The 19,789-nt window shown below is 46.9% G+C and overlaps 1 protein-coding gene across 1 annotated transcript in view; it reads left to right on the forward strand.

Annotated features, from left to right (window-relative positions):
* Positions 1–460: 460 nt before the first annotated feature.
* Positions 461–19,789, forward strand: part of LOC138265178 (immunoglobulin lambda-1 light chain-like) — a 392,354-nt gene continuing 373,025 nt past the window's right edge. The window contains exon 1 of the mRNA XM_069212720.1: positions 461–569. Within this exon, the coding sequence (XP_069068821.1) occupies positions 461–569 (109 nt within the window). The remainder of the gene's footprint in view (positions 570–19,789) is intronic.

Here is a 19,789-nt window from a genome sequence, read left to right on the forward strand (position 1 = left end):
TATGGCCTAGATAAAAAGTAGTATTATTCAATTATTGAGACACCCCAGAATAAGTTCATTTGTATATAAACCTTCTCTGTGGGCTTAAGAGTAAATCACTGTTATACTTCACACACATACCACTGTGCTTCTAATATAAAGATGGGAACCACAAAACCAAGACAGTCCTTCTCGCTGCCACTGACGACATCCACGCCATATTGGACACGGAGACGCGGTCGCCCTCATCCTCGTCCACCTCTCTGCTGACACAGTCTCCCACTCCACCCTTTGTACGAGACTCCACGACACCAGCATCCCTGGCAAAGCACTGGAATGTATTTGATCCTTCCTGACTGGAAGAACCCAGAGTGTCAGACTCCCACCGTACACTTTAGCACCCAAAGAAACCTGTTGCATAGTACCCCAGGTATCCTCACTAAGCCAGATCCTCTTCAACATCTACATGGCCCCAGTCACTATGATCTTCAGACAGCATGGACTAAATATCGCCTCCTATGCCGACAACACCGAACTGATAGTCACAGTGACTGACGACCCATCAACAGCCAAGAGAAATTTTCACAACGGTATGAGAGCAGTCGCCGTCTGGATGGAAGCCAGTTGCCTCAGGCTGAACTCAGACAAGACAGTGATTCTCATACTCAGCTCCACCCCCTCCGCCCGGGATGAATCCTGGTGACAAGCTGCCCTTAGCAACACCCCCACTGGCCATGCATGCAACCTGGGAATTTTCACAGACAACGCTTTCCATGACCCGTTAATTCAACGCTGTCTCATCAGACTGCTTCCACGCCTTGCGGCTCCTATGGAAAATCTTGAAGTGGATCCCCATTCAGACTAGAAGGATGGTCTCCCACGCTCTGGTCAGCAGCAGCAATTGGACTAAGGCAACGCACTCCACTCCAGCATCACAAAGAAGCTACAAGCAAGACTACAGAGAATCCAGAACTCAGCAGCTAGACTCATCCTGGACATCCTCCACCACAGCCACATCTCCACCCACCTCAGAGACCTTCACTGGCTCCCGGTCAACAAACGCATTACCTTCAAGCTACTGACTCACACCTATAAGGCACTTCACAACGTTGGACCAGACTACCTCAACCACTGCCTGACCTTCTACACCCCCGTCAGGCAACTCTGATCCTCCCATCACGCTCTTGCCAACATCCCCAGAATTAGGAAAAGCACAGCTGGAGGCAGATCCTTTTCCTACATCGCAGCCTGGACATGGAATATACTCCCACTCAACCTCAGACAGGCCCCATCACTAAAGCAATTCAGGAAGGATCTCAAGACCAGGCTCTTCGAATGATCAGCATGCCCACTACAGCGCCTTGAGACCCTAAGCTGCTGTTTACAAGTACTGATTGATTGACTGATTGAATTTATTTATCAGTTAAAGAAACCCTGAGAAGGCTGAAAGTGTGTTCTTTCACATGTACTCCTGCAAACGAGAGGCATGTGCAATATGGCAGTAAGTATCTTAGAGTCAAAAAACACTAAAGTATACAGTGGCCTACTCTTGTTGACCCCATCAATACAACATAAGAAAGTCATGCAGGTAGAGAAACTGTTAACAACTCCAGCCCATTAGTCACACAGCAAGCAAATTGCCACACGTCCAAGGTTTCCTTGAAAGAAAACAGATCTTCGAGGAAAGCTGAGGGGCACTAAATATCAAGCTGGCTGCACTTCTATTAGACACGCCAAATCACAGCAATCTAAAGCGGTCAGAAAGATCTGTCCACGCCTATTGCCCCTATTAGTACAGAATAATGCAGATTAGGAGACTGATAACCGCTCCGGTCCCATGATCTTCTATGCATATGAACAGCTGTGTATCGGTTAGTATGAACTACAAAGACTGGTGTTCTCCTAAAAACGGTTCAAAGAATACGGTGGTCATTATGACACTGGCGGTAAATACCGAACACCGCTGCGGTGACTGCCGTCAACATACCGCCCTGGAGGCGAACATCCGTCCACCAAATTATGACATACACACACAAAACCAACAGAAATCAGCCACAACCAAAAATCCACCAGACCCAACGAACGCGATAAACTGTCAGAACTAGCACCCATACCATTACACCACCAAAACAACGACCTCCAAATAATGATCCACGAATCACCACAGCGGACATTCAAAGGTGCACACCACCAAGGTGGAAATGGCCACGCAAAAACAAAACAAGATAACATTGGCTAGAACCAAAAAACAAACCTGACAGAAATACACACATCCCACACACCCACCAACAGCGCTATAAAACACACACCACACAACACCCACAAACCTTTGCAAACATGAGAAGACCGCTACACCTTGCTACGCCAATCCCAGAGACCCCTGCACACACATACCACAACTATCCATACATCTGTCATGCACCACATACCACACACCCCACACATCACTCCTCACCCTCTGCACAGCACACACACCATATAACACCCATGTCCCCACAAAGGCACCCCCATTTCACTGATGAGGAGTTGCGGGTGATGGTGGAGGAAATAGTCAGGGTAGAGCCACAGCTGTTTGGAGCACAGGTATAGGAGATATCCATTGCCAGGAAGATGAAGCTATGGTAGAGAATCATGGACACGGTGAATGCCGTGGGACAACATCCACGCACAAGGGACGACATTCAATAGAGGTGGAACGACCTACAGGGAAGGTACGTTCCATTGCAGCAAGGCACCAGCTCGCCATTAGGAGGACTGGCGGTAGACGCCCACCTCCTCCTCCACAACTCACAGCATGGGAGGAGCAAGTCTTGCCAATACTGCATCCTGATGGACTCACTGGAGTAGCCGGAGGACTGGATTGGTGATGGAGGATCTATTAACTACATGAGTTACCTCCTGACAGTTGGCCATAAATTGAAGTTGTTTTTGGCAATTACGCCGCTGTAGGTTGTTTTTAACCATTTGTTGTTGCTCTGTTTCTTTAGCTCACTGGGTGTTGGTATCTTTGGTATTCTGACAACTTTTTTTGACACTTTACTCATTTTGGGGGCTGTGAGTGTGAAAAGAACCCTAGTTTACAAACATTTTTTGTATTATTATTTTGATGGCGTAGCTTATATACATATATTTATTTGTATCAGATATCAAATGGCGAAGGAGACCCTATGTTTCATAGACTATTGAATGCCCTGAGGAAGGGGGAGATAATCGATTTGAGTATATTGTTGGTGTATGTCCACCGAAACGCGCGTCTGCGATTTTGATGTGTCAAATTGGATGGGACAATCTTGAATTGGAAAGGTCATGAGACGATTCTTGGAAGTTTTTTGATTAATTCAACAGGACATTCTATACAAGGAACAACATCTTTGAACTCCTTTTTTTAAATGTATCATGATTAGTGAGAGAAAGAGCAGAAATATCTCTCACATATGGAATTCTTTCAATTGAATTCTATTTTTGAATTATGGTTTGATTATTTTGCGTAAATTGGTGCGGAATCTTTATGAATTTATATATAATTTTGATTATTGATTGTGTTACAATTTTTAAAATTTTAGTCATGTATTTAATGGTAAAATTGTATAGTGGGGTTTATTTGTGATGTGAATTACTCTGTCTTGTCTTGAGATTTGTCTTTTGACATTGTTTGTGTCTATCTGCGTTCTCTATGTTGTCTTTGTTCATGGTGTGGTCTCTTTTGTGTCTTGATCCTATGTTGGTCTGTTTTTTTGTACAGGGGGGTGGTTGTATATAATATGATTTTCATTTTTGATACAAATTATGATATTACTGTGTTTACTAAGAATAAATCCATTGATGTTTGATAAGATTAATTTTGATGACAAATAATTCTTTGTTTATGACATTATACAAGAGAGGGATGTTGTTTTACCTCTGGTAGCCGGATGACTGGACACTGGTGAGTCATCATTAACAACCTACCACCATCCCATACCTGCATCCCATCTCACCCCCTCACCCTTCACCCCATTCCATCACACACAGTGCACTATCCAAATTCCCACACCTAAATGTCAACCCCTACATACCATACCCACTGCAAGCACATCCCTTCCGGCTCTACATGCACACCCATCACCAATGCATGAACAGCATGGAGAACTACCAATCCTGCAATACATCACCATACACTACCAATGGTGGGAGGACAACACCATTATCATTGGGAAGGCTAGAAATGCAGAACATGTCACAGACAATTACCCTAACACATCACTTACATCCCCACAGGTGACCCAGCCAATGTCAGCGGCGAGGAGGTGCCACTGCAACCCAGTCCCCCACCAGAAGATGCCCTCAGTGTTGACAGCAACTCTGGAGGTCTCGATCTTGATGAACTCCCTGGCCCATCTGGGACCACTGGTCAGTCGGCTACCACATCCCACAGCCAGTCCACCACAGGGCCCACCCAGACTCATACACCACAGCAGCCAGCCAACGCACCCATACTTCTGTCCCCAGAACACGTCAAACACTAGTGTGCCACCTGTAGAGGGACCCGAGTCCACACCACAAAGGCAAGACAAGGAGGGTACTGGTGTAAGTGGGAGTGGGCACACTGTTCAGGGGACACAGGCACAGGGGGCCAGGGACAGTCGGAGGACAGATGTGCCCCAGGGGGAGGACAGGCCTAAGGAACCCACTGCCCAGGAGGCACTCACCAATGTCCTGGGGGCATACCAACAATTGCAGGACAGGATGTGTCAGGTGCTCAACATCATGCAGGAGAACCAGCAGCTGCAAGGGGAACACCACCTGAGGTCATGCAACAATTGCAGGCCTTGAATACCACCATGGCCTCCATTGCAGGAGTGCTGGGTGACATGGCGAACATCATGCAGGAGTACACAGCACAGCATCAGGCCCCTACCACTAGCCAGCATACTGTCCAGCCCTCCACATCTGCTGCAGGTAGTGGATAGAAGGGCCTGCCACAGGTCTCAAAGGCCACCAGCAACCCTCCCCTTGCAGAAGGTGAACCACCCCACAAAAGTTCCCTGCGACCCAGGTAGACACCAGAGACAGTTGCCAAGGCCAAGACCACCGCCCGGAAATGAGCCCGTCCAGAATGCCCCCTTGTGTTCCACTGATTCACCTTGTTCACTTTGGACTGCCACTGCTCCTCTTCCTATGGCCCCATGGACACTTGACCTGTGCTACAAACAGACTGGGCCACTACAATGGACTTTTCCCAACCATCACCTCACTCAAATGCACTTTTCATTGTTTTTTTGTTATACAAATAAACACCTTTGAACACAATTTAAGTAAAAGTGCTTTATCAGACAGAAATGTGCAATGTATTGAACTGTATTGAACTGCATGACCCTGTGCAAATGTCCTGTAATGTGTGAATCCATCCAGAAAATGTGTATCAGCAGTCTGTAGTCATCACATCAGTACACTATTGTACCCACACCAACATCTGCAATAAGGGAAGGCATAGGTGACAGTCAATTGGGATGCAAAAGTAGTTAGTGGCATAATACTACAGCCACACAGCACATCACTTAAATAGAGATATGCATAGATCAACAGTCTTACCTGAGTGTCACTGGAAGTACTGCTGAATGATATGTGTCCTGTTGTCCACATCCTACTACACTTCATCCTCCCCACTGTCCTCAGTGTCCATTGCTGCCACAGGTGCATTGTCACCCCCCTCCTCCTGCAGATAGGGCACATGGTGTCTGAGGGCCAAATTGTGCAGCATGCAGAAAACCACCACAATCTTGCAGACTTTCTCAGGGGAGTAGCATAGGAAATGATGGAGGCACCTGAACCTGGCTTTTAGGAGACCGAAGGTGACTGAAGGTGTGTTCAACAATCATCCCAGTACACCTATGAGCATCATTGTACCTATTCTCATCCCCTATTCTCATCCCCTGTTCTCGGATTCCTAACAGGGGTCAACAGCCAGGACAGGTTTGGGTAGCCAGAGTCACCTGGAAGAAATGAGAGACACACATTAGCCATGCACAATGGCATGGGGTATGACTCCAGTAGGCATACACCCGCATACATTGGGTGGGGACTCAAGCTCACCTATAAGCCACACTCTGTGCCTCCATAGGCGAGCCATCACCTGTGGGACGCTGCTATTCCGCAAGACAAAGGCATCATGCACAGATCCAGGATACTTGGCAGTGACGTAGGAGATGTACTGGTCAGCAAGGCAAACCATCTGGATATTGAGAGAGTTCAAACTCTTCCTATTCCTGTGCACCTGTTCATTTGCCCTGGGAGGGACTAAGGCAATATGGGTCCCGTCAATGGCCCTGATCACATGTGGTATATGTCCCATGGCGTTGAATTCAGGCTTCACAGTGGGCAAATCATAAACCTAGGGGAATGCGATGTAGCTGCACATGTGTTTGAGCAAGGCAGCCAAAACCCTTCCAAGCACAATCAAGAACATTGGCTGTGACATTCCTGCAGCCAAGCCCAAAGTCACCTGAAAAGAACCAGTTGCAAGGAAGTGGAGCACAGAGAGCACCTGCACAAGAGAGGGAATTACTGTGGTGCAACGGGTTGCAGGTAGCAGATCAAGCTCCAATTGTGCACTCATCTCTGTGATTGTGGCCCTGTCCAGACGATAGGTGAGTATGATGTTCCAGTCCTCCAGTGTAGCCAAGTCCACATTGGGTCTGTACACAGGTGCTTGCCTCCTCCTCCTATTCCTCCACAGGAGTTGGTATCTAAGTGAGCTAAAAATATAATGGGTGTGACAACAGGACTTGGGCACACATACACAAAGAATGTATGTATGTAGGACACTAGAACTGCCTAGGTGTGTACAGTCGACACCAATACGCACATTTTAATTCAATACATGAATACTAGCAGCAGAAAATGACAACCACCTCTCCTGTATGCAGGGACAGGTGGAAGTGAGCTCACTCCGCCGGCGTTAGGCGTCATGGTGGAAGGCAGTCTGCACCGCTATGCAATTCCTCATTAGCTAACATGGGAGTCTATGGAGTTCAGGAACCAATGATGATCAACACCGGTGGTGACGGTGTTCACCACCGCGGTCGTGACTGCCATTTTCTTCCTACCACTTCACTTGATTCCTAACTTTCCACTCAACGACATCGCAACTGCATGTGCTGCTGTGACCTGTGTCTGGAACCTGCCATGACCCATGCAACAGGGGAAAGTGTCCCAGCCTTCACGTCAGAGGAGTTGGAGAGGCTCGTGGATGGGGTCCTACCCCTGTACTGGCAGTTGTGTTCTGGAGCCATTTTAGTTACATATCCATGCACGTTAGTTTAACACACTAGGCCGCTGTGCACTTTGAACTAGATATATTTTATTCGGCTTTGCAGTGTTATTCTTACAATAACCAGATTTACGGTCTTGTTTTATTTTTCATTTATGTAACTGTTTTGCTTAGTCCAGCACTGTGTTCTCAAACACGACATTCTTGATCACTTTGTGCTTCAGTCAAGGCTACAGTTTGGTACATTGCCGGTGAACATGGTAGAAGTTTAGTCTCCAACATTCGTAGGCATTACAGATCCTTACGTAGGGACATTTTTTCAGAACATTAGCTGTGTTATAATAAAAGCACTTCCTGGTCCCAGTACACATCAAGAGGGAGATTCCAGCCAGGGAACGACTGTACGCTGAACGCTGAATGCTTCGCCGCAGATACTAACGCAAACTACAGGCCTTTGGTCAGGTATGAGGGTTGATGTCCTCCCAGGGGAACCTGAAAGGCAGAGTTAGAGATTACCGTGCTGTGCTCAGATTATGACCTAGATAGGAAGTAGTCCACAAATAATAGTGACAATATGATAGCGTTATTCTTGTGCTTCACTCTTCTAGTCACCATTTTAACATTGTCATGTTGTGTCATTATGGTTATTGCAGCTCACGCTTTGCTATCTAAAATGCAGTTGTTTTATTAAACCAGTCTTTAAAATTTATACTGCTCTTCTTGTCATTTATATATGAGACTGAATTGTGTATGAAAGAACCGGATGCGACCTGAGTGACCACGGCTTCCCTGAGAAGCATACCATGTCATGGGCTCGGCTGCCCAATCATCTCTATCCCGTGATGGAGACGAGGCGCTGTTAGTTAATCGGAGCAAAACCCGGATTTGGAGCGACAGGTGTCACACATTGTGGGTCAGACTCAGTTTCCCACACTGCGGATGATCTTGCTGCTCAAAATCCAGTAGTTTCATTAGAATAATGAGAGCACACGCGACAGTTGTATGGGCCTCCAGACCAACAGGTGAGTACATCATGGGTACGTTGCATGCGACATGGCTGTATGTAGATGTATGTGTGTGCTAGCAGTGTGTCATTTGGGGGCTATGGCTGCAGGCAATGTGAATGCAGAGGTACGGGTCATGTGTGTGCTTGATTAGAGGCAAATGCAGTATGTAGGCCATTTGTATGACAGGCTGGATTGTAGGGGTCATGGTGTCCTTCTGTCTGTTTCCTCTGCAGGTCAGCGCCCATCAAAAGAAGGGGTCATGGCATGTCATTGCCAAGGATGTGCGGACCCTGGGGGTCCATAGTCGGCAGAGCACCAACTGCAGGAAACAGTGGGAGGCCCTTAGATGCTGGGCCCGGAAGACCATGGAGGCCCAGCTGGGGATGGCTTCCCAATGAGGGAGGGGTGCCAGTTAGAGCCAGGCCCCCCTAATGGCCCACATACTGGCAGTGGCCAATCCTGAGTTGAATGGGCGCTTGAGGGCAGCACAGCAGCCACAAGGGGGTGAATACAGTGTGTGTGATATTAATTATTTGTTTCTTGCCATGGGATTTGGGTACACAGTTCTAGTCAGTTGATGCCCCAATATGTCGGTTCAGACATTCCTGCCTGGTCCTGCTTATCTTTGTAGGATCGTATGCATAATTGGTATTGCCTGGTAGCTAGCTTGCCATGGCAGACAGGGCTTAGTTTGTCCCAGTAGGTGTGCAGATGGTAGTGTTTGGAGTCCTAACTGCTGTAGTACCTAGGCAATGGTTTGTCACTGTGGTCCATTCTGGCCATTTTTAGTCAGAGGGAGTGATTGTGATGTGTATGCCATCTGTGCTTTTGGTGCTGTGATTAACCCTGAGCTCCCTTTCTTTCTCCCCCCTTCTCCTTTTGTCATCTTGTCCACGTGTGCATTAGCATCATCTGGTGAAGGAGCAGGGGCACCGGCGAGTGAGGGAGCTGCAGCCCACGGGACCCAGGAGGGAGAGTCCACTGACATTGAGGGGACCAGAGGGACAGAGGGCGAGGGGAGCACCACAGGGGAGACTGAAGCTGATACAACTGACTCTGATTCCTCTTCCGATGGAAGTTCCCTTGTGGTGGGACCCCTCTGGGACCACCCCAGATACAGGATCTTCCTCCATCCCCGTATCAGCACCACCCTCCCAGCAGCCCCCTGTAGGAAAATGCCTCTCATGGCATGGTTACCCCCTAACGTTTTGCCTTTTGTTGATGCTAGTTATGATTGAAAGTGTGCTGGGACCCTGCTAACCATGCCCCAGCACCAGTGTTCTTTCCCTAAACTGTACCTTGTTCCCACAATTGGCATAGCCCTGACACACAGATAAGTCCCTTGTAAATGGTACCCCTGGTACCAAGGGCCCTGTGGCCAGGGAAAGTCTCTAAGGGCTGCAGCATGTATTATGCCATCCTAGAGACCCCTCGCTCAGCACATGCACACTGCCTCACAGTTTGTGTGTGCTGGTGGGGAGAAAATGACTAAGTTGACATGGGACTCCCCTCAGAGTGCCATGCCCACAGCCCACTTCCTGTGGAATAGGTAAGTCACCCCTCTATCAGGCCTTACAGCCCTAAGGCAGGGTTCACTATACCGCAGGTGAGGGCATAGTTGCATGTGCACTATGCCCCTACGGTGTCTAAGCCAAACCTTAGACATTGTAAGTGCAGGGTAGCCATGAAGATTATATGGTCTGGGAGTTTGTCAAATACGAACTCCACAGTTCCATAATGGCTACACTGAATTCTGAGAGGTTTGGTATCAACCTTCTCAGCAAAATAAATCCACACTGATGCCAGTGTGTGATTTATTGAACAATGCACACAGAGGGCATCTTAGAGATGCCCCCGGTATACAAGTCCAATTTCTAGTGTTAGGCTGACCAGTTCCTGCCGGCCTGCCAAATCCAGACGGGTTTCTGGCCACATGGGGTGAGTGCCTTTGTCACTCTGTGCCCAGGAACAAAGCCTGCACTGGGTGGAGGTGCTTCTCACCTCCCCCTGCAGGAACTGTAACACATGGCGGTGAGCCTCAAAGGCTCTAGCCTGGTGTTACAGGGCCCCAGGGCACTCCAGCTAGTGTAGATGCCTGCCCCACGTTTGGTGGCAAGTCCGGAGGAGAGAATGAGAAAAACAAGGAGGAGTCACCCACCAGTCGGGACAGCCCCTAAGGTGTCCTGAGCTGAGGTGACCCCTGCCTTAAGAAATCCTCCATCTTGTTTTGGAGGATTCCCTCAACAGGAATAGGGATGTGCCCCCCTCCCCTCAGGGAAGAGGCACAAAGAGGGTGTAGCCACCCTCCAGGACAGTAGACATTGGCTACTGCCCCCAAGACCTAAACACACCCCTAAATTGAATATTTAGGGGTGACCTTGAACCCAGGAAATCAGATTCCTGCAACCTGAAAAAAGAAGAAGGACTGCTGACCTGAAAGCCCCGCAGAGTCGACAGAGATGACAACTGACTTGGTCCCAGCCCTGCCAGTCTGTGTCCAGACTCAAAGAACCTGCACAGCAACGCTTCCAGTGGGACCAGTGACCTCTGAGGACTCAGAGGACTGCCCTGCACCTAAAGGACCAAGAACCTCCCGAGAACAGCGGATCTGTTCAAAAACAGCAACAAGAAACCAACTTCAAAGAGACTCTCGCCTCACTCCGGAATGGTGAGTCTTCACACTCTGTACCTGAAGCCCCCGGCTCAAGTTCAGGAGAACCAACACCACAGAGAGGACCCCCAGACGACTCCAATAATGTGGACACCCTGTGTCGACCTCCCTGCACCTCCACAGCGATGCCTGCAGAGAGGATCCAGAGGTTCCCCCTGACCACAACTGCCTGGTAACAAAGGAACCTGACGCCTGGACCAAGTACTACACCCGCAGCCCCCAGTTCTGAGAGGAACCCCCTACCAGTGCAGGAGTGACCAGTAGGCGGCCATCATCCTAGCCCAGTTGGTGGCTGGCCCGAGAAGCCCCCTTGTGCCCTTTCTGCATCGCCAGAGTGACCTCCGGGTCCCTCCATTGTTTTCAACGCAAAACCCAACATCTACTTTGCACACTGCAACCGGCCGCCCCTGTGCCACTGAGGGTGTATTTTGTGTGCCTATGTGTATCCCCCCCAGTGCTCTACAAAACCCCCCTGGTCTGGTCCCCGAGGACTCAGGTACTTACCTGCTAGTAGACTGTAACCAGAGCACCCCTGTTCTCCATAGGCGCCTGTGCTATTTGGGCCCTACTTTGACCTTTGCACCTGGCCGGCCCTGTGTTGCTGGGTGTTTGGGGTTGACTTGAACCCCCAGTGGTGGGCTGCCTATGCCCAGGAGACTGAACTTGTATGTGCTTTACTTACCTGAGAAACGAACTATTACTTACCTCCCCCAGGAACTGTTGATTTTTGCAGTGTCCACTTTTAAAATAGCTTATTGCAATTTTTGCCCAAAGTGTGTATACTACTGTTTTAATTAAACGTTCCTTACCTGTGTGAAGTACCTTAAAATGTATGTACTTTCCTAAATCCTGAATCTTGTGGTTCTAAAATAAATTAAGAAAAGAGTATTTTTATATATAAAAACTTATTGGCCTGGAGTTAAGTCTTTGAGTGTGTATTCTCATTTATTGCCTGTGTGTGCACAACAAATGCTTAACACTACCCTCTGATAAGCCTACTGCTCGACCACACTACAACAAAATAGAACATTAGTATCATCTAATTTTGCCACTATCAACCTCTAAGGGGAACCCTTGGACTCTGTGCATACTATCTTTCACTTTGAGATAGTATATACAGAGCCAACTTCCTATACCCCCCACCTAATTGCCTGTGCCCACTCACCCAGGAGGGTGGGCGTCTCCTTTGCCCCAGGCCCTGCCCCAGTCAGCCCTGCTGCTCTCAGTGAGAAGGCTATTGACCTCCTGAGAATTATCTCTGTAGGGCAGTCAACCATTGTGAAGGCCATCCAGGGGCTGGCATCCCAGATGCAGCAATGCAATGCCTTCCTGGAGGGCATTCACTGTGGCTTGGAAGCCCTACAGAGATCATTTCTGGCTTAGGCCTCCTCTCTGATGGCAGCCAGTGTCCCTGTTTGCTCCATACCCCCTCCAACTACATCTTCCGAATCCCTTTTTTCCTCTCCCCCAACCCATCCCATGCACACATTCTGACAAGCATGCACCCAAAACAACAGACAGGACTTGCACAGAGAAACACAGGCACTACACTTCACTCCACAAGCACACACATAGCCAACACACAGATGCACACACAACAGTCACTGCCTCCACTGTCTCCCCCTCCTCATCCTCCCTCACAGTCACATCAGCACTCATGCCTGCATGCACAGCATCAACAGTCCCTGATCCTGCTACCCGTACAGCCTTGCCCACAGTCACCACAACAGCAGACAGGCACCCCACACACCACATGTGCAGTCACCACCACCATCACCACCTCATTCAGCACACACACCTTAATTGCAGAAACCACCACAACATCCATCCACACATCCTGTTTGCCCTCCCCTACCCTGTCTGCCGCCTCCAAAGACATACAAAGGCTCCCACTCAGACCCCCAACAACCATCCACCTCACACAAGCATACTGTCCAGGCACCTGTACTCAAGTCCAGCACACCTCATCCTACAACAACCACTACCTCCACTCCCATACCTCCTCCCACACCCCGCCCCATTGGTCCTAAGAAGCTTTTCCTTTCCCACCTTGACCTCTTCCCTCCCCGACCCTCTGTCCTGCACCTAAGAAAAAAGCCCCACCCCTCAGCCCAGTACCTCTAGCTCCAAATCAACTCCTGTCCCTCCCCCACTAAGGTGAAGAAGGGTGGCAGTCCGGCCCCCATACCAAGGCCACTCCTCCGCCCTCAAGACAGAAGGGCAAGGACCCACCCCCTCCCAAACCCAAGCCTAAGGACCCCCCACCCAAGAAACAAATTCCCCCACCTCACCAGCCCTATAAGGTGCCTGCCTACCATCTCCATGATGCCCCTGCCCAGGGGAGTGACTGGGCTATCAGGAATCAAGTTGGGCCTTGGACGTTGCCCTGTGGCTAATGTCTGACATTGGACTGGCCAATGGCCCTTTGTATATAGTTGCCTCAGTTGTTGTGGGCGCTAGTACACCAACATACAGTGTCCTGGCTTTCTTTACTTCTGACTGATGTTGCTGTTGTTTATTGTGCAGATTGTTCTGGGTGTGTTTTGTGTGTGTATGGTGTGTGTTGTGTGTGTGTGTGTGTGACTCTCCCCTCCCTCCCTAGTGTGGTAGGCGGCTGTACTTACCGTCAACATCTTCATCGGCGTTGGTGCTCCTGGACGGCCATGGCATGGTACAGCATCGGGTAGACTTCCAGTTCTGGTTCCATGGCCGCCGTGGACTCCTCTGTGTCCTTGGAGGTGAGTGATTCCTTTTATATGATGTGTTCCTGCCAGGCTTTTGGTGGCCCCAGAAATCATGGCGGTCTCCTATGTCATAATATGGTGGGCCGATCCTTGTCTTCCGCCTGCTTGGAGAAGGCTACTGCAGTGTTCAGTAGTCGTACCGCACTGGCAGTTGGGATGGTATATTGGGTGTCTATGGGAGGGATCACCGCTACGGTCATTATTTGGTGGTCATTACCACTAGCCTGGCGACGGTACTACCCACCATCGCCGGTGTGGCAGTCAGCTGACCGCCAATGTCATAATGACCACCTGTATGCCAAAAGACTTATAGATGCTGTTAGGCTGATTCACCTACCCCTGCTCCATGACCCCAGCAGTATTTGGGCAACATGGAAGACCTCTACTAAAAGTGAAAGCGGAATCCTGATTGGATGCTCTCCCGGCCAAGATTTAAAGGGACCTGTCTTCAATAGTACCATAGAAACAAAATGGTGTAATGTTTTTTAAGACTGGCCAACTCATATATTACAATACATCAAAGCATAAACACTCAGCAAGAGTCTTCTATGAAGTTCTGTGTCAATAAGCCTTCTCCCAGGCTGACTTTTATATGGGATTTCCAACAAAATCTACAGAAAGAACAAGTGTATCTCATTGAGTGATGTCTAGAGATAAGGCATTACCACATTAGGGGGACCTTCTGTATTCATAGCCCTCCCTAGTAAGATGGGGAACTTCCCATTTCTAAAGTTGCCACCGATCATTAATTTCAGTAAGGGTTCCATCAAACACAGTGCTCTACCAGATGACTGCTATAAGAAAAACTACCCTCAGATCCACCAGGGACAGTGTTAAATATAGAATTCAGTCCAAGGTATATCATCATTGAGACCCCAGGTGTGGGTATGTAACCTGTGTACCCATCGCTGTTATTTTTCAAATAATCTCCTCCTACTATCAGATGAGTCAGTGACTGTTTCTAGAACGACCCCTGCCTGGTCATCCAGAGTGTGTTGTTTTTCTCTTTAGTGGGTGCTTAGTTTTGTAGCTGTCCATTGATGTGCTTTGAGGCTTGTTAATGTGGACCCCTATTTGTCTAGTCGTCATAACTGCTTAGCGAAGGCCACATGGGCAAGTGATTAAGTACACACAATATTTTGTGCTGCAGTTCATATGCTTTGCCAGGTTCCTTAATCCCCCGAATCCCAAATCAACTGTCGTAGTCCCAGGTGTAAGGGGGCAGGCACTTCACTGTCCACACAGAAAGTGACCCTTGACTGGTAGTTTCCATGTCTCAGTGAATGTGGATTATTTTTGGTTGAGTTCCCTGTCGAGGTCTAGTATGTACCAGCAAATCACTGATGTTATTTTTTTTTTTAAGTGCAAATAACGGCCTCTCAATCATGTCAACCCCACTCTGTAATATCATCGATCGAAGATTAATGATCTTGTTCACTTCATTCGAAGAGGGTGTAAAGGTGGTAACACACGTAAGTCTGGTTGTATAGGGTTGTAGCTAGGAGTGCCTCTCTGTGGTTAATACATGCTTTTTTGGAGGCCCTATTGATGACTCATGTCAGATACTGATGTTTCTTGAGTTTCTCTGTCAGCTCCTTAGCTTGTTTGTCAAAGTTCTCCACTTGACTGCAATTAGGCCAAAGGCTTAGAAACTGGCCAAAAGTAAGATTGGCCCTCAGGGCCTGAGAATAGTGGCTGTTAAAAGGAAGTAAGCTATTTCTGTCTGTTACTTTGTGGCATGTTGTATGTAGTTGGCCTCCCTGTATAGAGATCGGTAGGTCCAAAAAGGGGGCCTCTTTGTCTGAGACAGATGGTGTAAACATAAGATGGTCATCCAAAGTACTAATCCAAGATATAAATTCAGGGATCCTGGTGGTGTTTCCTATCAGACAATGAGGATGTTGTCGATGTACCAACACCATTGTTTAATATGCCATCAGAGAATGGATTGTCTGCATTCAGAATGAATATTTTCTCGAAGTTATAAATGTACAGACATGCCAAGCTTGGGGCAAATGTGCTCCCCATAGATGTCCCATGTATTTGGTGGAACAGTTGGTTCTCAAATTGAAAAAAGTATTATTTTAAAGCTATGGTGGCAAATGAATAAAAAAATGTACTGGAGTGGGGGAATCCAGTCTTCCATCTGTACAATCTCCTCTATAACTGTCAAGGTAGAATCCTAATGGCAATTAGTGTAAAAGGCCTCCACATCAAAACTTATCAGGAGGTCAGTGGTCCCATCCAAACTCATCTACTCAATTAGGTTCAAGATGTCTTTGGTGTCTTTAAGGAATGTGGGAGTCCTTTGGACTATGGGTTGCAAAAAAATGGTCATAAAACCTTGACAAGGTTCTTATGTATTTTCGGAAGACAGTAGAAGCATGGAATGCGGGTTGTTATCCAAAAAATCTGCCTCCTTCCAGATGATCCAGCCTGATGCCTCCACTTCCTCTATCATTGTACACTTTGTACATGTAGACCAGGAGTAGGATCATTCTGGATTGGTTTGTAGTGTGTAGAGACAGGCAATCCTGTTCATATGTCATTGTGTCCATAATCACTATGGCGCCTCCTTCATCTGCTGGTTTTACGGTGATCCCAACAAGGACTTCGAGGCATCCCTCTCCAGTCTGGATAGATTGTAAAATGTTTGTTTAGGTTGTATTGTTCTGATGTCATTGTGGACTGCCTTCTAAAAAGCCAGAATCTCACAAGGAACCATATTGGAAGGAGGGGAAAAAATTGATGAATTCCTCAGTCAATTCTCCTCAGTTGGTAAGGATAAAGATTTATCCAAAAAGTAACAACGTAGTCTCATCTTCCTAAAAAAAAAATGTGCTAGGTCATAATTTAGCCTGAAAAGATCCTCTTTTTGTGTGTGCACAAAGCCCAATCCTTTATTCAGGACTTGTCTCTCTATCGCGGTAGGAGATCTGGTGGATAAATTGACCACTAGGTCGTCTTTGCTGTGATCTTTCCGTGACTCCTTGCACAATCTGTGGTTCCCCCTTCTCCCATTCCACTTGTCTCCCTCTTCCACTATTTCTCCTTTTCCTCTTCCCACTGCCCCGGCCTCTTCATAAAAAAGGTGATTATTTTATGTCGGACCGCGGTTGATAAAAAGGTAAGTGTGGTTGCCATATAGGTGGTTGAGGATATGGATAGGAAGCCATAGGGTATCTTTGGTTCGGAGGCTGCTTCCAGTGTACATCACTGCTCCAGCCATCAAAGTTCAAGGTGCTACTGTAATTCCTGGGTTTTCTTCTTGGTTCACTCAAGTCATCTGAGGACCTGGAGACAAAGAATCTTCATAGTCTTCTCTTTTGTACGGAAAGACCTTTTCCCTGCTGAACTTCTTGATGTCCTTCTGCAACTTCCACATTTTCTGTTGAGTAAGGTACTCCTTACTTTCATATATTTTTGCATTTATTTCTGCTAAGCCTGTTTTAAATGCAGTCAATGTAACAGTTGCTTTGGGGTGCGTGGCTTGTGCCTGACAAAGATGGCACCGCAGTAGTCCAGCGGAAACCCCATGAAGGCTGACTAGGTCGGGAAACGAGGTCACAAACACACCAGACCTCTGCTGCACAGATGAAATTAACAGACCAGAGTGACTCTACCTTGCAATTAAACTCCAAGCCTATCAGCGAAGCATATAATGGCTCAACAAGATGGTGCCCATTTCCACTCTGAGATTTATGACCTCCTTCACTACAAAGAGCAGTATGTCCTGAAGCTACTTTACTACTTATTCAATGCTATATACAAGAACGCACTGCTATCTTGGGTAAGCAGCATGATCTCTTTTGCTAGGCTGTCTTTCTCTCTTGCCATGCATTTTCAACAATACGACCCACTGTAATGGCTCATACTCTCACACTACACTCCCGCCTTACTGCCTGCCTCACTTAATATGCACAATGCGATTCAGACCAAATTACGTGCTCTGTGATACAATTTAAACTATAAAATCCAGCAAGACCAACCAAACAGGCTGTTATTGACCATATTGCCCAGACAGGAACACTCACCTCTAGCCTCTTCTGGCAAATTCTATGGGGCTTTCTTACGTCCCTGGTCTACCTGCGATGACTGCCCTGCATGACCCCTCCAAGTATGCTTCAGCGTTACCCAGTCTCATTAATCAGTCTCCAGCAGTATCCAGCGACATCCAGTCTTACTCAAAAGGACATCTTTGCAACAACTACATACTATTAATCCAGGACCCCCTGTAATTCAACTACCTTGTTCCCAAAACAGCCAGCATTTCATCAGTGTTCAGATGCACATCTCCATACATGAGCAATATCTAACTGTGTGCATTGCCTGGTGATTGGCTGCACTTCGACTGTGACCATAACCAACGGTGCTCAACTCTTTGCAAATGCTCTCATATCTACAAGCTCTATACACCACAAGTGCACTAAACCGCTAATTAGTGGCCACTGGCTCTAGAAGCGAATAGGTCCACGCTCTGCATTACCATATGTGCTGAATCCAGATTTAACCAGTGATGCTCCAAACCAACATGGGCTCTCAGTACCACATAAAACAGACCATACATGTGCACACATATGCTCTGTTTAAATAGTATTTGTCTTACAACCATGGCTGGCACAAAAGAAAAATAGTCCAGGGGGCCCAAGGACCACAAAGACTTTAAAGAACAAAAACCAGGCCAAAAAAGATCCAAACAAGACCCTCCATCACTAGACTCCCCCATAAAAGGGAAACAAGATTGATCAAATAGCCTGGAAAGCATATTGCTGAAGCTCAATGCCATGCATGATTTAACCCAGTCAACAAAAGCAAACATCAAGATCCTACAATCAGAAATGGGCGGTCTCAGACAACATGTACGAGCCTTAGCAAATTGTATAAAAGAAGCTGAATCTGGGATAAGCAAGATCGAGGACAACCAATACTCCACTACTAAAAGCACTGAACTGATGACAAAGAAAATAAGATCACTAGAAAAAGGAATAGCAGCCTTGGAAGATAGAAATAGAAGAGGCAACTTTAGAATTTTCAGCTTACCAGAAGACACAAAAAATAGCAACAAGTCTTGTGTGTCCTTCTTGGCTCCCGCAGGTCCTTGAACTATCATTCGACTGATGCTTTGAGATTGAAAGAGCCCACAGAATCCCAACCCACACCTCATCCACCAGCAATAAACCAAGGGCCCTTAGCTTCCAACCTCTAAGATACCAGCACACGGAAATAATCCTGAATATACGAAAAAAAATACCTTCACCTGGAAAGGCCACAAAATTAGCATTCCACAAGACTATGCAAAACCCACAACGGAACAAAGAAAAAAAAACTTTACGCTCAGAACTTGAATCCCTAAACATATCTTTCTCTTTCATTGGACCTGCAAAAGCTAAGAACCATCTTTGAGGGTAAAACGGCAATTTTTAATGAATCAAGAGAACTAGAATCCTTCACTCGCCAAATAGCAGATAACCTAATGTCACACTCCTCTTTGCTCTAGGTCTTATCGTTGATCCATCTATTCTTTCTTAGGCAATAGGTTTTTTAATTCTCTAGATGTATATTGCTGTACTATACCTATTTACCAACATAGTCACAATTCACTAAATGCTCTAAGATTTAGCACATTGGTATATGCGTACTGTGCTACTATATGATGAACCTTCCTCTACAGTATACCTGAGCTTTGTCGCTAAAATCATCTTCAAGTATGTATGATTTGACTCAGTTTTCAGAATATGTGCAGTTGGTCTTAATTTAAAGCTGATTTTCCTATTGTGTTTCACAGATACATATTCTGTTCTCTACACTATTCCTGAGATGCTCCAAATCTAATTGTCAATTTAGGACTTATATATGTAATTTCCCCTTTTTAGACATTACTACAACAAACTGTTCAGATGTTTTTGATCCTTCTTATGGGTGTTTAGCAATGTTCTTTTTTCATTAATGTATTTTATTTCCTTCGGGGGTGGTATGTTCCAGTGGGTAGGGGTAAAGGGTTGTTTTTCAGCTCTTTCTTGTTAAAATGGAGGTTTCACTTTACCCTCCTGAGGATCCGTTCAATGTTGTTGCTCATCTCAAAAACACCTAATATAGCTTGCACCTTTTGCTCCACTTTCTTTCCTATTCTTTCTACCTA

This window comes from Pleurodeles waltl, chromosome 11 (assembly GCF_031143425.1).
Source record: "Pleurodeles waltl isolate 20211129_DDA chromosome 11, aPleWal1.hap1.20221129, whole genome shotgun sequence".
Taxonomy (NCBI): domain Eukaryota; kingdom Metazoa; phylum Chordata; class Amphibia; order Caudata; family Salamandridae; genus Pleurodeles; species Pleurodeles waltl.